Genomic DNA, 18263 nt, shown 5'->3' with positions numbered 1-18263 from the left:
CACCTGCTGTCAGAAGTTATATGATCTCAGTGCAGGTTTACCATTTCTGTAACAAAAAACTAGCAAACCGCTACCACATTTACCAGAATAGAAGATACTGTAAATCTGAATTTAAGATGACCCCCTTAAAAAGTAGAGATTAAATACAGATTATACCTATAGTTACTTGAAAAGAAGAAGAGACTGAATTTAGATGACCGTCCAGTTTTTAACATCAAAGAACTTGGGAAAAATCTAGCCTTCGATTCAGGTAAATATGGTAATTGTGGGGGAGAGAAAGAACATATAGATAGAGCTGACATTTGCTAGGAGGTTTAAGACTGTATAGGGCTCTTGTATCTTTGGTAGCTACTTGCCAAATAGTCTTACCAATCGGTTCTTAACCTGAAGTCTCAAGATTTTAGCCTCCTCAACAAAGTTTGCAAACAAAGAAGTAAGCTCTCATGGTCAAAAGGCAAGGGGAAAAGCTATTTTCTGCTTGGCCTAAGTGCGTTTTTGCTATTAGGTCCACTTCCATCAGGCCACACTCCTGAGCCACCGGCTGAAGTCCCTGACCGAATGTCCCCCAGCATGTATTACCAGGCTCTGCCTCCGACTCCTCCAAGTTCCACTCCCAAGCTTGTAAGTATCAGGACCTGAGTCTCCTAAGACCTGGCCAACCCTACTGACGAACAGCCCGCCTTTCAGCAGGGAAGATGTTTTTCTGCTGGACTGCGGGGGAAACTTCAGCTGCCTCCTGCACCTCACTTGCTGTCGCACACCACCAGCCCGAGCCCTGCCAGGGAAGAGCGTGCAGCCGGTTCCCTCACCAGGGAAGATCCCTCGCTCCCTGCAGCTGCCACCGGGCCCCGTCCCCTACCAAGCCAGCCTGCTCGTGCAGCCCCCTCACCTTGGTGTCCACATCGGCCAAGCAGTCGCGACGGAACTGGTCGAAAAGCCCTTGGCTCTTGAGGCGGTTGAGGATGAGCGACACCAGCTCGGGCTCAGCGGTGGTGGCACCCGAGGAAGTCCCAGGGAGCGGAGGAGGGGGAGGCGGCGGCGGAGGAGGAGGGGGCGGTGGAGGGGGCTGCGCGGGCGGGGAGGCTGCCGCGGAGGTCGCCGCTGCTGCTACGGCGGCGACGACGACGGTGCTGCTGCTGCTGGACATGGTGAAGAGCTGGGAGGGGATGGCGGCGGCGGCGGCAGCGCCTCACACAGCGGCTGGTTACGGAGCAGCAGAGATGCTCCACCCCTCCTCTCTAACCCTAACCCAGGAAGCAAAGGGGAATGCCGGACGGAAGCGACTAACAACAAGCTGCAGAGGACGGGAGGGCAAGAGAGGCATCCTCGACCAGAGACGGCCTCGTCGCCTGGCAAAGTACGCATGCGCCCATCGGACACAAAAGGAAATGCCACCCACAAGCAGACATCTCATGTTACACTCGCCGTCGCGAAGTGCGCGTGCCAGCTCTGCCTCTCCGAGCCCCGCCCTTTAGTTCTAGCTCAGCCCCTGGGCGTGATAGAACGCTGGTCTAGCTGAGCGCAAGTCTAGGCAGGCTTACGCGGGAGTAAGCCCCAAGGCATTAAATAGGGCGCACTCGTCATGACGCTCTGACTGCGGCCGTACGTTGACTTGTTACTAGTAGGGCGGCCTTCTGTAGGCTTCCTGGGCAGTAGTAGTCAGTCCCGCTTCGAAAGGCAGCCTTAATCGAATTCTGCGTTATATGCGGGATACATGGCGTTTAATTTATCCTCCAACGTAGACTAACGCTATTCACGGATGGCTTTCCTGAGGTTAAAAATGGCTTTTCTTTTTACTCAGGACTGCAAATGAATGCGAATGTATCAATCAGTTATTCAGGAAAAGGTTAGAACCCTCTTGGAATGACTTAAAACGTGTACTTGCTTTGTGTGATGACCAGAGAAGAAGGGCACTTGCCCTTCAAAGTGGGTAGAAGAGGCTGCCTGTGTGGTAGAACTTTATTCATTAACTAGTAGACATGAAGCCCGTTACATTAACGGGGGCTAGAAGAGTTGTGTAGAAACGTTTGCAAGAACAGTCTTTCTTCAAGGGCAAGGTGGGACTGGGTGGGCCGAGTCGCGCTGTGTCTCCAGAGCCATGAGCGCATCTCCACCGGGTTCGGCCTGCCATGTGGGGCTCCACCCTGCTTCTCCCCTTCTGACCCCCACCGGCCTTGGAGTACAAACCATTTCCTCCTCCACCTTCAGGCCTGAACCTCGACCCCAGAACCTGTCTCCTTTGTGGGCTGCAGCTCAGCTTCTGTGTGGCTTTTATGATGGCTCACAAGAGCGGGTGCTGAGCCCGGTGGCGGGCAGTGGCGAGGCAGTGTTGGAGGTGCTGTGCTGCGGGGCTTCGCCCACCACCTGTCTTCCTCCGCCCTTTTCCATCCCAGCCCTCTGTTCTCCTCCTCGGCTCCCTTCCCACCATTTTCGGGAGCCCCGTCCTCTCCTTCCCTCGTCCTCCTCTTCCTTTGACCCTCCAAAGGGCAGCGGGGCTTCGCCCACCGCCCGTCCTCCTCCGTCCTCCTCCTCAGCTTCCTCCCTGCCATTTTCGGGAGCCCCGTCCTCCTCTTCCCTCGTCCTCCGTTTCAGTTGTTGCCTTCGTTCCAGCTGTTACCAGGCAGCATATTGGAATTCTTGCAGAATCTCATGAGAGTTCCAGCACGCCACGCATGCTCAGAACACCCGCAAGAGACACGGACGCAGGTACCTTAGGGTTTTATTATATAGGATATGCACCCTATGCGTATGCATATTTTTCTGTTGGGATTTACTCCCAGTAAGTATGCATAGGATTTCAGCCTTGGGATGTGATCTTCTGTACACTTACTCTTGGGGGAAAGCCTCACTAAACTCAGGAGGATTTACTTTTGAGTAAACAGGGCTAGGATTGGACTGCATAGCTGCAATTCTGCACATACTTGGGAGTGAGTCCTCCTGCTTACTTGAATGTGAGAAGTAAGCGGTGGGATTTCTCAGTAAACACACTAAGGACCATCCTGGACATTACTTATTTAAACTGAAATAATATTCGGTTACGTCCGGCATATATAATATGCTTTGCTAGTAGGTGAGACCTATTGTTGACCAGGCAAAATCATTTTGTGCAGATTACACTTATATAGGAATGTTCAAGAAATTAAATACAATAGGATAGGATTTCTTTATTAATGTGCTTGCATAATGGAAGTAAAAGAACAGTTTGAAATTTGTAGGATTTAAACTTCAAACATTATTCATTTTTATTGTATAACGACCATATATGGTAAACTTGAATCATTGTAAATTTGAATCTGGGAAAGATTATCTGCTTTTCTTGGGTGTGATGTCATTTCAGAATTATTGAGTTGGTTGAGCTGATTGAATTCTCAAAATCTGTTGAAAACAAATAACAGTTAAAATATGATGATTACATAAGGAATGTCTTCTAAAATATCTAAATAAATAAACCTTTCACCAAGCATATTCCACTGTAAAAAGTAGTGCGTTCAGCTAACTTCAGTGGCAGGATTGTTCATACAAAATTGGTATCTGTAGGTCATCAGAAAGTATGTTTTTATTTCACACTCAGTCTTCAAAACACATAATAGATAACTGGAGCTTCAATATATTACATATATTTATAATATTTTTCACTCAAAGTAACAAATGGATAAAACTTCTTCACCAAAGTATTCCTTCCCTCCAGCTGCTTAAACTCCGCCATAATGAAAGGGGTGGGGGGAGACTATTCCAAGCTATTGACATTCATGTATGTGTGATTTTCTGCCATGGATCCAGGAACGTCCATCCTGCCATCCTAGGAACATAGGAAGCTGCCTTCTAATTAGTCAGACCATTGGTCCTTCTAGCTCAGTACTGTCCACCCAGACTGGCAGTGGCTTCTTCAAGGTTATGAGCCAGCGTGGTATAGTGGTTAGAGTGCTGGATTAGGACCAAGGAGACCCGAGTTCAAATCCCCATTCAGCCATGATACTAGCTGGGTGACTCTGGGCCAGACCCTTCTCTCTCAGCCTAACCCTAACCTACTTCACAGGGTTGTTGTGAGGAGAAACTTAAGTATGTAGTACACTGCTCTGGGCTCTTTGGAGAAAGAGCAGGATATAAAATGTAAAATAATAATAACTAGCCAACCCACACAGAGCATCTGTGTGCTCTTTGGTGCTGGCTGTTCCCTTCTCTCTTCTGCCCCACTCTTCCTCCCTCCCTCCCTTCTGCCCCACACTCTTGCCCTCCCTCCCACTCCTCTCTCTCACTCTCCCCTCCCTCTCAACCTCCTGCCCCAGTCTCTCCTGCCCTCCTTCCCCTCCCCCTGCTCCTCTCTCCTGCCCTCTCCCCTGCCCCCTCCCTCTTGCCCTCCCCCTGCATTTTTAAAAGTTCTACTTACCCGGCCACCGCTCCTCCTCCCGGGCGGCGAACAGGAATGTCCCGCCATCCAGTTCCCTCCCACCCCATTCTCCCATGGGCTCCTCCTGGCCTGGCCGGTGCGCCTGGCTGAGAGCCGCCTCTGCGGCCTGTCCCTCTGGCGGGCCCGCCACACCAAGTGCCGCCTATGCGGTCTGCCGTGCCTGCCGCCTCACTACCTCAGCCCTCAGCTGGGCCCTTCGCCGCGGCCGGGCCCATGGCCACCACCCGTTGCCAGGCCGGGCCTGCCAGTGGCCAATTCTCCTCCTGGGTGTGCCAGCCAATCAGGTGCCTCCGCAGCCCAGCCAATCAGCTGGGCTGCCGGGATGCATTTCCCCTGGCACACCCAGGAGAGAGAGAGAGAGAGAAAATACAGGCAGGAGTCTTTCCCAGTCCTATCTTGGAGATGCCAAGGAGGGAACTTGGAACCTTTTCCATGCAAACATGCAGGTGCTTTTCCCAGAGTGGTCCTATCCCTTAAGGGAAATATCTTACATTGCTAACACTGCTCCCATTCAAATGCAAACCAGGATAGATCCTGCTTAGCAAAGGAGACAATTCATGCTCACTACCACAAGAACTAATGACAACGTGTACAGCAACCAACCTCAGAATTGACAATGAAGATATTGAATTGGTGGATCGCTTCTGCCTTTTAGGATCAACTGTCAACAGTAAAGGATCCAGCAGTCAAGAAATACGCTGCAGACTAGCACTCGGTAGGGTAGCGATGAAAGCCTTGGAAAGGATATTTAGATGCCGTGACATGTCTATACCTACAAAGATTAGAATCGTTCGGACAATGGTTTTCCCCGTGACACTCTACGGATGTGAAAACTGGACTTTCAAGAAGCAAGATAGAAAAAGCATTGAAGCTTTTGAACTTCTTGCTGGAGAAGACCTTTGAGGATACCATGGACAGCCAGGAAAACAAACTAATGGATCATAGAACAAATCAGTCCAGAATTTTCACTCAAGGCACAAATGACCAGGCTCAAACGATCATACTTCAGACACATTATGTGAAGATCCAGCTCCCTTGAGAAGTCTATAATGCTAGGGAAAGTTGAAGGAAAGAGAAGACGGTGACCAGCAGCAAAGTGGATGGACACGATTACTACAGCAATGAATGCACCACTGCAGACCTTAAGGGCCAAGTTGAAGACAGATCATCCTGGAGAGAATCTATCTATGTGGTCGCTAAGAGTCGACACCCACTTGGTGGCACTTAATCAAGCACAAGACCAGCTCTTGTGTGTGTGTGAATTTTTCTGTTTTTTTGACACTCCTATTTCTTTAAAATCTTACCGCGTACACAAGGATACTTTATGTCAAAATGAAACATATAAAGTTGACGTTATGCAGCATGTTTGCGAAGGGGACTGGACTCTGTGTAAAGATTTCAAGAGTGTGCATCTGCCTCTCCATGAATCTTGGAAGGATAGTATTGTCTATTCCTGGTGCATACATGAATGTGCATCACATAATTTCTTTACACTGGATTGCTGTCAGGGGTGTAGCAAAGTTGGAGTGGGCCCAGAGACAAGATTTTAAAATGCCCCCCACCTCACTGAAGCTCAGCTCATGAAGTAAAGAAATCTTGAATGAGGCTGAATAGTGGTAACAAAAAGCATAGTAAATATTTACTATGCTTTTTGTGCCAGAATATTTCCTGTCTCCTATGTGCCACAATAGAACATCATCCTAAACTATTTTTAAAAAGGTTTTGTAAATTGTGGATGATGCAAGTCATTTCATGGTACTAGAGAAAGACGTGCTGTTCTGGTAGCTCCAGGTCGTAACACTCACATCACTTTCAGAGGATGAAAACAACTGAAGGAAGCCGGGTGGGTGCACGGCTGGGGGAGTCAGTCATGTGACTTGCCTCTGAGGGCCCCCCCAGGCAGTGGGCCCCCAGGCAACTGTCTCCCCTTGCCCTATTATAGTTACGCCCCTGATTGCTGTACAATTGATGAATGAACTGACTCCATTGAAAACTATCTTATTCAAGGGGATGTGAGATGATATGGACATTCTGTTTGTGGCATTATATTTGGCCTTTTCACATATGCAAGTCATTCACATATGCAAGCCCAGAGACGTAAGTTTTGGGCGGTCTAAAAATATGTTAAATAAATAAATAAAATAAAGAATTATTGATAGTGTGGTCATCAAGATGCATGTGTGAACCAGCTCCTCTTCATTTGGCATCTCCAGTAGATTTCAGCATGGGGCCTCCCTTCAGTCTGGAGGTGGCAAAAGAGAAAGGGATTTGCTGTAGCAATTGTTCAGAAAGATACACATTCGGATTTAGTGAATGATGACTCTTCATTCACAAACCCTGGAATTGTCTTTTGACGGTGGTGGCAGCAATAATAATAATAATAATAAGCCGACCCTGCACAGAGCATCTGTTCGCTCTTTGGGGCCGGCTACCTCTTTCTCTCTCCCCACCCCCCCGTCTTCGGCGGGGCCAAGTGCGGCCGCTGCCAGCGGCCTGGCCGGGCCCGCCAGCCGCCGCCTTGCATCCGTGGCCTGGGCGGGCCCGCCAGCTGCTGCCGTGGCCGGGCCAGGCCAGGCCTGCCGCCTCGCATCTGCTGCCAGGCCACGCCAGGCCCGCTGCCACCGCCTCGCATCTGCCCAGCCAGGCAATTCTCCTGGGTGCGCCTTAGCCAATCAGGCGCCCCCGCAGCCCAGCCAATCAGCTGGGCTGCCGGGACACACGTTCGAAAGGCACACCCAGGAGAATTATATATATAGACAAGTAAATTTTAGCCCGTTGAATAACGGGCGCTAGGAAGGGAAGGGCAAATCAGCGGCTGGGCGGACTCTGGGGGCGCCGCTGCCGGTCCGGTCCGGGCCGCCCCCGCCTCACATTCCCGGCCGGTCTCCCCGGCCGGGCAAGGGCCCCAAGGACTCCCAGCTGCCCGGCTTCGGCGGCAGCGCCAGGCCTCGGCGGCGGCTCTGCCGCCACCTCGGCTGGCTTCCCCCGCCGCCTCCTCCCCCCGCCCGGCTTCGGCAGCGTGACCAGGCCGCGGCCATGGCTCCGCCGCCGCCTTGGCCGTGCCGCGTCCTCTGGCCGAGGCGGCGGCTTTGCCGCCGCCTTGGCCAGTGTCCCCCACTGCCGCTTACCCAGCTTCTTCAGGGTGGCCGCTTCTGGCCGCCCAAGATGGCCACCGGGTCCTGTTGTTCGTGCCTCCCTTGCTCTGTTCTGGGCATGCACTCTGTTCTGGGCATGCACAGAACAGGCGAGGCACGAACGCATGCTTGGTGTCCGTCCACGGACGGACACCAAGCGTTTTATTAGAGAGGATAATAATGAGAGAAACCAAAACTTTGCTGATTAGGATCAGGGCTCTTCTGTAGTCAAATCTCTGCTTTGTGGTTTTCACATTCATAGGCATGTAGAATAGTAATCCATAGTTAAATTTTACAGAATTTCTTTCTGATTTCCCTGCGGTGTCTCCTACAACCCCTGAATGAATTGGCTAGGCCAGGGTAGGTCAGTTATGCTTAATGGCTAATCACAGTTGCATAAATAAAACTAGAAAGCATAGTAAAGAGGTGGTAACTAGGTTGCTCCCTCTGCTCACTCATAAAAGTTGCTCAACTGACAAATACTAAAAGAGTGTCAGAAAAACAGGATTCCTGCAAATACAATTTAAGATCACAGACCCTCCTGCCCTGTTACCTGAGATCGTTTTAGTGGGAGATGCCAGCAAGTGAAACAAAAGACCCTCTGCCACTGAGGTATATGGACTCCCTCTTATATGCCTTGCCAATATATATGCAGTGGGTATCATTTTTGTTGTCATGCATTATATACAATTATATATTTGTTGATTATCTTATGAATGAACTTAAAACACAGATAGTCCAAGACATTGTGGTGCCCAAGGCAGAAAACAGCCAGTGGGATGTGGTGGCTAGAGTGGACTAGGCCTGGGGAGATCAGAGTATTTATCTGCACCCAGCCTTGAAGCTTCTTAGATGGCCTTGGATTGATCATCTCTCAGCCCAACCTCCCAGAGTTGTTATGAGGATGAAAGGAGTGGGGACACCCATCATGTATGCCACCCTGTGCTCCTTGGAGGAAAGGTGGGATAAAGATTTAAGTAACATCAAAATAGTAAGCCCCTACAGTGGTAGAGATATAAGGAACTAAAGAACTGACAGTTTGCTTTTCTTTTAACAATAGCTCAACAATCTGTCACTCAAGGCTGGCTGATTTACCCTAATTATAGGGCCAGCCCTGACTTTTAAAAATCTCCAATATGACTACTTGTAGGTATATTCATTCTAATTAGGGATAGCTGCTGTATCATTTGTGGGTTCCATATACAAGATATGAATCTTGCATACATTAATCCCTAACCGTCCACCCTGGTTCAGGACAGAGAATGATACTGATAGAAAGAGTTTCCAGTGAGTTTTTGCTCTCAAGAACGAGAAGGAAGAGCAGGACAAACCCCAGGACAAGAGCAGGACAATCCCCTGGCTCAAGCCAGGAAGATTTCGATGTCGGAAGTCCCTGGTTGTTGTTAGCATTACTGAAACAATGTGTAAAGTGCTTTGAACACATTCTAAAGAGCTGAGTATTATTATTAAAGCTTGATCTGTTCACAAATTGTATCAGAAATACATAATTGTATTACATTATGCCCATATCTTGGAAAATGCTTAAAAATTACATGAGCTTTAAAGCTTCTTCCAAGTTGACATTTGCAAACAGCCAGCTAGATTTTTGGGTTATTCTTTCTGCTTGCTTTGCGTTTGTCTAGGTGGATGGGGGTGCAGCTGCAACAACAGCTGCCAGAATGAAGGGCCATGGGCAAGTAATAGTCTTTCAATGTAACTTATTACCTTGCAGGGTTGTTGTGAGGCTGAATAGGATAACTCACCTTGGATGCTGTTTTGAGCCCCTTGGAGGAAGAATAGACGATAGGAACATAGGAAACTGCCATATACCTTTGGTCTATCTAGCTCAGTATTGTCTTCACAGACTGCCAGCGGCTTCTCCAAGGTTGCAGGCAGGAATCTCTCTCAGCCCTATCTTGGAGAAGCCAGGGAGGGAACTTGAAACCTTCTGCTCTTCCCAGAGCGGATCCATCCCCTGAGGGGAATACCTTGCAGTGCTCACACATCAAGTCTCCCATTCAGATGCAACCAGGGCAGACCCTGCTTAGCTATGGGGACAAGTCATGCTTGCTGCTACCACAAGACCAGCTCTCCTCTGGTAAGTACCCCCCACAGCCCCAAATACTTTCACATTCATGTTGTTTAGTTAATGGGCACAATCCAGTCAAATCTATCATGTTCATAGGATTAAGTCTATGAAAGTCTTAAGTCGCTGAAATCAGTGGAACATAACACAGCTAATTTGGGTTCATTTTTGCCCCAGATGTTCATATGAATATGTAAAGTCTTTCTTGGCTCACGGAACTGTAAAGCAGAAACCATTTTTCCAAAATGACTTCTGAAATAATATGCAGTACAATCATGTTTCACTGCTGCAGAATCTCAAAACTACAAGCCGATAAGGAGTATTGCCAGCTTGGCTACAGAAGAGCCTAGAAGAGAGAGAATTTTAGAGTTAGGATCACTTATGAAACCTTCTCCTTTCCAAGATATTTGTAACTGAGGCAATACAGTACTAGCATACAAACAAGACTGTGATGCTTTAGAGGGTCTGTTGCCATGGAAAATCGTTTCAGTGTTACGGTGATTTTGGGAGCTACCACTCTTCTTCCCTTCCCCCTCAGGTTAAGTGAAACAACCCCACACACCCAACACTCCTTGTATGCATGGGACAGCCCTCCTCGACCCCCAGCTTCTGTATAAGCAGTGTGTTCCTCATTCACATTGGTGTCAGAAACAGTCATACTGAAGTGAATGGGAACTCTTGTTCATGAGGGGCTTCTGAAATAGGAATGGCGCTTTAGTTGGGGCTGAGTACATAATATGGCCCGGGAGCTCAGTCAGGCTCAAGGGTGTTGCAGCGCACAGCACAGTCTTTTAAGGCTAAACTACATGCACAATGCAGGAGAACCACGACTGGGTCTCCCCTAATATTTTTTTTAGACTTAGAAGCAGCCGCTGGGACTGGAGGGTTGGATTGGGGTTGTTGTGCTGGGGATGGAGAGGGGTTAACCCTTCACTTCCACACTATTTTCCTAATTTAAACCATGTATTGTACATGTTTATGAGTGCATGACTGTACACTCCTTGATTTTAAATGTAAACCGGGATACAGTCCCCCTTGCAGGTTGCAGTTAGGCATTGTAGTGCTGGATGTGTGTTGAGCATAATGTGTGAATAACTATGTGCCTTCAGATCTGTACATGTGTGCTACACTGTACATGCACTGAACACAACATGTGAATAGGACAGCAGAGTTGGCTTACTACAGCCAGTCTGGAGTCAGCTGACAGTGCTCAGGCCAGTATTGCAATGCAGAGGGTCCCCTTGCTCCATGAGGTTTTAATCCATCTGGCTTGCTCATGGCCCATATATGGGTGGCACAGGAGCTCAGGCGCTGGAGATTGGTTGTTAGGATATGCACCTCAAGATGCCCTCTGCTGTCTTGCAGTTCCTGTTTTTCCCTTCACTTCCTAATAGCAGCTGCAGGGGAGGTAAAGTTGTGCCCTCGAGTCAGTGTGGACTCCTGGAGACCACAGAGCTTTGGTAGAATACAGGAAGGGTTTAGCATTGCCATCTCCCGCACAGTATGAGATGATGCCTTTCAGCATCTTCCTATATTGCCGCTATCCGATATCTGCCTGGTATGTTTCCCATAGTCTAGGAAACATACCAGTGGGGATTCGAACCAGCAACCTCTTGCTCCAATTCTAGTTAACATCCTACCCCAATTTCCAGGAGCCTTTTGCTTTTGAAGTCGTGTATATGTGTGAGAAAGGATTAACCCTCCATTCTTTGGTCAAAATTCAGCTCCTCGCAGCTTATTTTTAGTCTAATCCCCCCAAAAAACATTGGGATGTCCAGCCATAAATATCCTGCTATGTTTTCCTTGGTTGTTACTCTACACATCTGCATCTTTGCTAAGTGTGAGGTGCTCAGTGATGAGGGTGGACAGATAACTCGGGGGGCGGGCTGCAAGCCCATAGATGGAGGACGAAATAGCTGCCCTTCCTTAAGGACATGTTGCTCAGGTAGGGAAATCAGAGATCTCAGAGTCTTTATAGCAATTGGTGGTACTGGATTGGCCCTCTGGTGGCACCTGACTTCCAAGGCCTCCTGGGTTATGATTACGATGGAATTGCCTGCAGTTTCCTCCCTCAGTCAGCAGCCTCAATTGTGCAGGAAGCCAGTGGTTGGTCTACAGGATTCCCGACTCAGGCCCTGCAAAAAGCCCTTAGCCCACATCTTGGAAGTGCATAATAAAAGAGGTGGGGGTCTGCCAAAGCTACTATTGTTAGGTAGGAGTTAAAGACCTCTGACCTGGTATCTTGCCTTCCATGGAAGTATCCTTTGGTCATTTTCAATATATATCCAAATTGTTGCTGACCAGAGTAGAGAGAGAGTGAGAGAGAGAGAGTGTGTGTGTGTGTGTTGGTAGGAGACAGACAGGCAGGCAGTTATAGTGAGTGTCCAGATTCGTGAATCCCAGACACACTTTATAAATGCCCCCAAACACAGAAAGACACTAGTGAAGGTTGACAGTTATTTCAAATGTGATTGTCAGCATTTGTTACTGAATGCCAGAAAAATAGGGAAATGTATGTCCAAATGCTGGTGCATGCTGACATTCACAGCTGCATGTTGACAATCCTTTGAGACATACACGCAAGTGCTGTTAATAATTAGAGTTATGCTATGTAATTGACAATGTAATTGACAATGTAATTGTCAACATATGCCAGTATATGAGGGGTTTTTTTTTTTATATTCACAAAATTTGTCAGTGTCTGTCTATAAATTTGCAATCACCAAAGTCATGATATTCATGGCATCACATATATTAGAATAAATAATGTACTCCACATACAACAGCAGCAGCAACAGTAATAAAAAAAACTGATAAGAATAAGAATAACATATCACCATTCATGCCCATGGCACTTTCAAAGTAATGAGAAAATAGAGGAAAAGAAGGGAAGTAGAAGCCAGGATATACTGGGCAAATAAGGGCTGTTGATGACCACAGGGTTGGCAACATTACCTTTGAACAGTTCCTATGCTGCCTGATATGTCCTCTGCAGTTCTCCCTTGCTGCAGTGTAAACAATACATTCAGCTTTTGTCTTGTTTATACCACAATTGGCTTCAGCCGCCTCTCTAGGGGTCAAGAATGTTGCCTAAACTCTTGTGTCAGCTGCTGCATGTTTGCTTACTGTCAGCTACATTCTACAAAAGGGATTAGGCACCCATCTGAATAAGTACCCTTTGGTTTAGATGGATTAGACTAGACCAACAATGCCTTTATTCTTTATTTGCTTATGCAAATTCTTGCTTGTTTTCACATGCTGTTATCTATTTTGCCAGCAGGTGGCAATGTTTTACTTTTTAATCACTGCTGCTTAAATGGAGTGTGCTTGGGAGAAGGCCTCCCTTATAAGCCTAGATTCCATCCCCAGTGTTTGGATACTGGCTCATTCATCAGTTTTGTTTTAGGAGTATATGTGTGCATGTGTGCCATACTAACTTTTTCATATTCTGATTGCCCACTGAATTTAAAGGAACTCCTCACACATGTATATGAAGACTCTAGAAGAAGAAAGAAAGAAAGCTAAAAACCAAAGTTGGTTATATTGAAATCTAAGCTTCCCTCCCATAACATACAGTACAAAAGAAACAGGAGCTGCCTAGGAACATAGTTTTCTACTGGTGCTTGTGCAGAATAATTTGCTGGTGGGTTGTGCCCTTTGTATTGCAACAGAGAGTAAGAAGAACTTTGGCTGTGGGCTTCTCATGAAAGTTCGCTTTGTGTAGTGCTCTTATTTCTAGCTGGGGCATAGCTATCATTGAACAAGGCAAGGGACACAAATTTCCCTGGGCCCTTCGGGGTGCGGGAGCTGCCAGCTGGGTGACAGCTCACTTCTTGCTCTTTACTGTTGATATTGTAGGAATATATAAGGTAATTGTTGTAGGTATGTGTCTTTAAAATGTTTCTGAGCTAGGGGAATGCACATGCAGTCGTGTGTGTGGGAGGGTGTTATTGCATGAGGAGTGTCTGACAGGGTGGAGCTACAATTGGGCAGATGTGTTCAAAGAACCTGAGCCGCCCACCATCTAGGAGCCATCTCTGGCCTCCCCCCGCCGCAATGGTCCACTCCTGCTGCAGCCCCTGGCTGCTTGCTCACCATACACACTGCCTCTTACTGCTCTCTGTGCCTCTCCACATCCCGCCGGCTTCCAGGCAATGGGAAGGAGGAAAGCCCTAAATGTGAGCTTCCTCCTTCCACCCAACCTGGAACTGGCTGAAAATGGAGGACAGGCATGTGTGTCCCCCATTTGCAACCAGTTCTGGGCTGGGCAGAGGAAGAAAGCTCCCGTTTGGGGCTTTCCTCTTTCCCACGAACTGGTGGGAACTGGTGGGATGTGGAGTGGTGAAGTGGGCGAGAGGGCCATCATTGGTAAGTAAGGGGAGGTGCACATGCTTTGTGTATGCAGGCAGGAGTGGGAACCATACATGCAATCTGCCCATGGGGTCGCTGGGCGGGGGGGGGCAACACAGGCCCACCCTCCCCTAGCTATGCCGGTGCTGTATGATATTTGCATGGGGATGAGAGAAAGGGTGTGTCAAGAATGTTTTGTTTTTAGGTCATGACTATTTGTGTGTGTGTGTATTTATTTATTTTATTAGGCTCCTCTGCTATTCAGCAAAAACAGCTCTGCGAGAGGTTTTTATAGCAAAATGAATGAGAAAAACAGTTCCCTGTCCCAAAGAGGTTTCCAGTCTAAAGAGAAACACAAAGGAGATACCAGCAACAGTTACTGAAGGGGCACTATGATTTGCTGAATTGGGACAGTTGCTAAATGGAAGAGAGCCACCACTTTAAAAGCTGCATCTTTGCCAGTTAGCTGGGATTATAGTATAGTAATGGCACAGCATCCATCATAAATAGGGTTGAACTAAAGTGGGTTCCTTAAAAGGGTTCTTTGAAATGGAGCCCTCACTCTCTTTTTGCTTAACTTTGTTTGTGATTGTTGGGAGAAACTGAGAAAATGTTTGATTCTTCAAGTGTTCTCTGATTGGCTAGGATTGCCTGTGTGACTAGGCAGGAAACATCATACTTACTTTTTAAGCTTCATTTGCTTTTAGTGACATCATCTCATAGCCACATCTAACGATCACAAAGTCCAGTGTATCCTGTCCAATTACATGTCTGGAGCTCCATGTTTTCCCTACTCTGCTTAATTTTGCAGGAGAGTGTTTAAGAAGAAGCTATGTAAATCAATCCAGAATTTTCACTCGAGGCACAAATGACCAGGCTCAAACTATCATACTTTGGACACATTATGCAAAAACCCAGCTCCCTTGAGAAGTCCATAATGCTGGGAATAGTTGAAGGAAAGAGAAGAAGAGGATGACCAGCAGCAAGGTGGATGGGCTTGATTACAACAGAAATGAATGTACCACTGAGAGACCTTAAAGGCCAAGTTGAAGACAGATCATCCTGGAGAGAATCTATCTACAGTATGTGGTCGCTAAGAGTTGACACCAACTTGACGGCACTTAATTAATCAATCAATTATGTAATATATTCTGTCCGTATGGAATATTTTGTAACAGGAACTTATTATAGATGACAATATCTTGGAATTGGAAGTTTATCCAGATATCAAGACTGAGGGACATAGTATCAACCCTGCATATATGGTGTTTTTGTTTTAAACCACAACAAAAATGACCACAGGTTATGTTGACTCTATTTTGAAAACAAACAAACAGCACACTTGGCTGTCATATACTTTTCATTTCAGCTTAAAGATAAATGGTAACCTTGCAATGCAAAACTGCAGTATCCAAGGTTGCTATATTGGGCAGTTAACCTGAGTTTGCTGTCTGCTCTGCAGTATCTCTGCAGTAACAGCATCAGGAATTGCGAAGCGGAGGTTGTAATGTAGTACAACTCCTGGGAACTATTGTCAAGATTTAACGACTCTGCATTTATGACTCAAGGACAGGCATGCATGGAATACTATCTGTGTTACTGCAATCCTCTCAAGCTATATGATTCCCAAACACAGATCAGTCCCAAAGTTGGCAGCAGCAGCCAACCTTCCACTTTTAGACTGTCTTTACAAGGTTTGAGAAACTGTTTGGAACCTTCTAGGCATTCTAATGTAGAGATAGAGGGCCAGTTCAGACAATACTTTCAATTAGTGAATAGATTCCTCTAAATTGTGTACAAATGATCATTGAATTAAAAATCATACAATCTTTACCCATTATTTGACTAGTCTCTAGGGGTGTGCATGAACCATTTGTCTCAAACCGGGCTGGTTTGGTGGCTCAGTCTCAGACTGAACCAGGGGCTGTTTGATCTGCGATCAAACCAGATCAAGCCCAGTTCAGGTAAACTGGTTCAGGTGGGGTAGTGAGAGAGTAGAAATGTTGTTACTGGGTCAGCACAGCCCCTGTGCTTGCCCCACCAGTTGCAAGCAATGTTCTGTTTAGGAAGTCACCCATGAGGCAGCAGCATGGTCTCAGCCTCCGTGGATGCGCAGACGCCATTTGCGTGGCCATGCAAATAGCCTCTGCACATCTGCAGAGGCCAGAACTGCACCACCGCCATGTGGGCAGCTTTTAAAACAGCATTGTTAGCACTTGGGGCCACACGGTGGTGGGAGGGAGAGTAGCTGTGCCTGCTGCCACACCAGCCAGGTAAGAACATTTCTACCTCTCTCGCTGCCCCCACCTGCCCACCCTTTGAGGATTCCAGGACCCCCATGCCTTTACTTGTAAAAGGTAATCCTCACTGGGTTCCCCTTTACAAGTATTAGCTTCCTGAACTGCTAAACCAGTTCGGTTGCATGTTCGCCAGCATGCAGTGACTGAACTGCCAAATGGGCTCGCACATTCAGCAGCATGCGGTTTGACTTGAATTCAAGCCGAACCACGATTTTAGGTTCATGCACACCTCTACTAGTGACCTTATTGTGATTAGATTATCACTATGTGGTGTTCCCCCCACCTAACCATTGGATTTGAATTGTATATACAACAGAGCCCAGGATAGGATAATTCACTCTACCCACATTAGTCTGCATTTGCTTTCCACATGATCATAAAAAACCATGATATACATCATCTGAAATGGCCCATAAATTTCTTCACGAAGACTGACAATGATCCTGCTTTCTCATGTGGGAGTGGATGGACTCCATTTTTAGAGTGGCGCGCCTCTCTTGTTGTTCAGTGGTAGGAGAGGACTATTACTGCCCTAGAATGACTACCCTGAGCAAGGCAAAGAGCTACATCCCCAAATGGCATCCTGGGCAAGATATGGCAGGTTGATGTGCCATGGACCTCTGCATTGGGATGTATCTGCCATCATGGGCAAGGTACAGTGAGGAGGTGAGAAGCTTGGCATAGGCATTGTGTTCACAGGCTACATTCTAACTCTGGCAGGGTTCCAGTACCCAGTTCTAACTGGGCTTTTCCACATCATGCTCTGACTGGGGCTGCACATACATGGACCTGCAATTGTTATTATGTGTAACACAGGCAGAAGCAAAAGTGTAGGCTGGAGTGCTGTTCAATGAGCTTATGTGCCTATAGCTTGTAATGGATAAATCATACACCTGATCCATAACAAGGTGTATGACTTATCCAGTTTTAACCTTTATTGAGTGATTGATCACATGGAGAAAACCCATATTTTAGGGGCTAATGATGTAGTACATACTATCATGTAATAATCAGGAGGGGGATTTAGAGCAGAGAAGTGTGATCAACCCTTTCTTCATTCACTATTTCCATCCTTCAAACTGCTCCTAAGAGTTTCCTGCCACAGAGTTTCCCACTCCACCCCCCTCTTTGTTACATGGACAGTTGTAAAACCACATTTGGAGAGGGAAATTGTTTATTGGGCCTGTGCAAAGCGTTGGCTGAAGCGAAATACTCTGCACTGTCCTGCTGGCACCAAGCAGAGATGGCAACCCATTGTAAACTGCCACGAGGCACTTGTTTTTGGCAGGTTAGAAATGTGCTAAATAATAAATAAATAAAATATTTCATGAACAGTGGCGAAATCCTTCCTGACACTTATTTAAATAAATAGTTAAAAAGAATAGTTTGCCTTGAACATAATTTAGAGTCCTTATTCAGTCTCTTCTGAAAAGTGAATGCTAATTGCTTTTTGAAATATTTAAAGAAAATACTCGAATGGAATCTGGTGCTGCTGAATTATATTCCTCCCGCACATAATGGCGTATCTCAGCAATGTGTACGCATTAATGGCCGGATCTCATTGTTTTGCGAGGTGGTGAACTCTTTAAACAAGAGCTCTTTTCAGAAGTTGCCTTCTACATGCTCACTGAATGCATGGAGAGGGGAGCAGAACTGTCCTGCTGGCCCCACCCCTGGCATTGGCACATGCACTGGCCATGTCCCCCAACATCCATGTGTTCAACTGGATGCATGGAAGGGGCAACTATGAACAGGTATGTGTCCCTTTCAGACATTCGGCCCAATGTGAAGAGATCATGAAGTAGAGCCAATTAGGTGCATCAACATTGGAAGCCTGTCTCCTCACTCCATGCACTTAATTGTGGAGTGGGGGGTGGGTGGGTGGGTAACGTCTTAAAATGTTTTAATAATTGTATCTGGACTCTTTAGGCCATATTACAGATGATGTTAGGCCTTCTATTAATGCTAACACCATTGTTTGTAAC

General features: G+C 46.9%; 1 protein-coding gene and 1 long non-coding RNA gene across 4 annotated transcripts in view; one reads left to right on the top strand and one right to left on the bottom strand.

Moving 5' to 3' along the window:
• The window catches only part of BOD1L1 (biorientation of chromosomes in cell division 1 like 1), a 65028-nt gene extending 63674 nt beyond the window's left edge, over positions 1-1354 (bottom strand). For all 3 annotated transcript variants that reach the window (XM_053255040.1, XM_053255041.1, XM_053255042.1), the window contains exon 1: positions 890-1354. In XM_053255040.1, the coding sequence (XP_053111015.1) occupies positions 890-1147 (258 nt within the window). In that variant the 5' untranslated portion in view covers positions 1148-1354. The remainder of the gene's footprint in view (positions 1-889) is intronic.
• A 105-nt stretch (positions 1355-1459) lies between these two features.
• Positions 1460-17615, top strand: LOC128327003 (uncharacterized). Its single transcript, XR_008308398.1, has 2 exons — positions 1460-2706; positions 14790-17615. It is a non-coding gene; the product is annotated as an uncharacterized LOC128327003 (long non-coding RNA).
• The last annotated feature ends 648 nt before the right edge of the window (positions 17616-18263 follow it).

Source organism: Hemicordylus capensis, chromosome 5 (assembly GCF_027244095.1).
Source record: "Hemicordylus capensis ecotype Gifberg chromosome 5, rHemCap1.1.pri, whole genome shotgun sequence".
Taxonomy (NCBI): domain Eukaryota; kingdom Metazoa; phylum Chordata; class Lepidosauria; order Squamata; family Cordylidae; genus Hemicordylus; species Hemicordylus capensis.
Note: the sequence above shows the minus strand (reverse complement) of the source record. Positions and strands in the feature narration are given on the sequence as shown.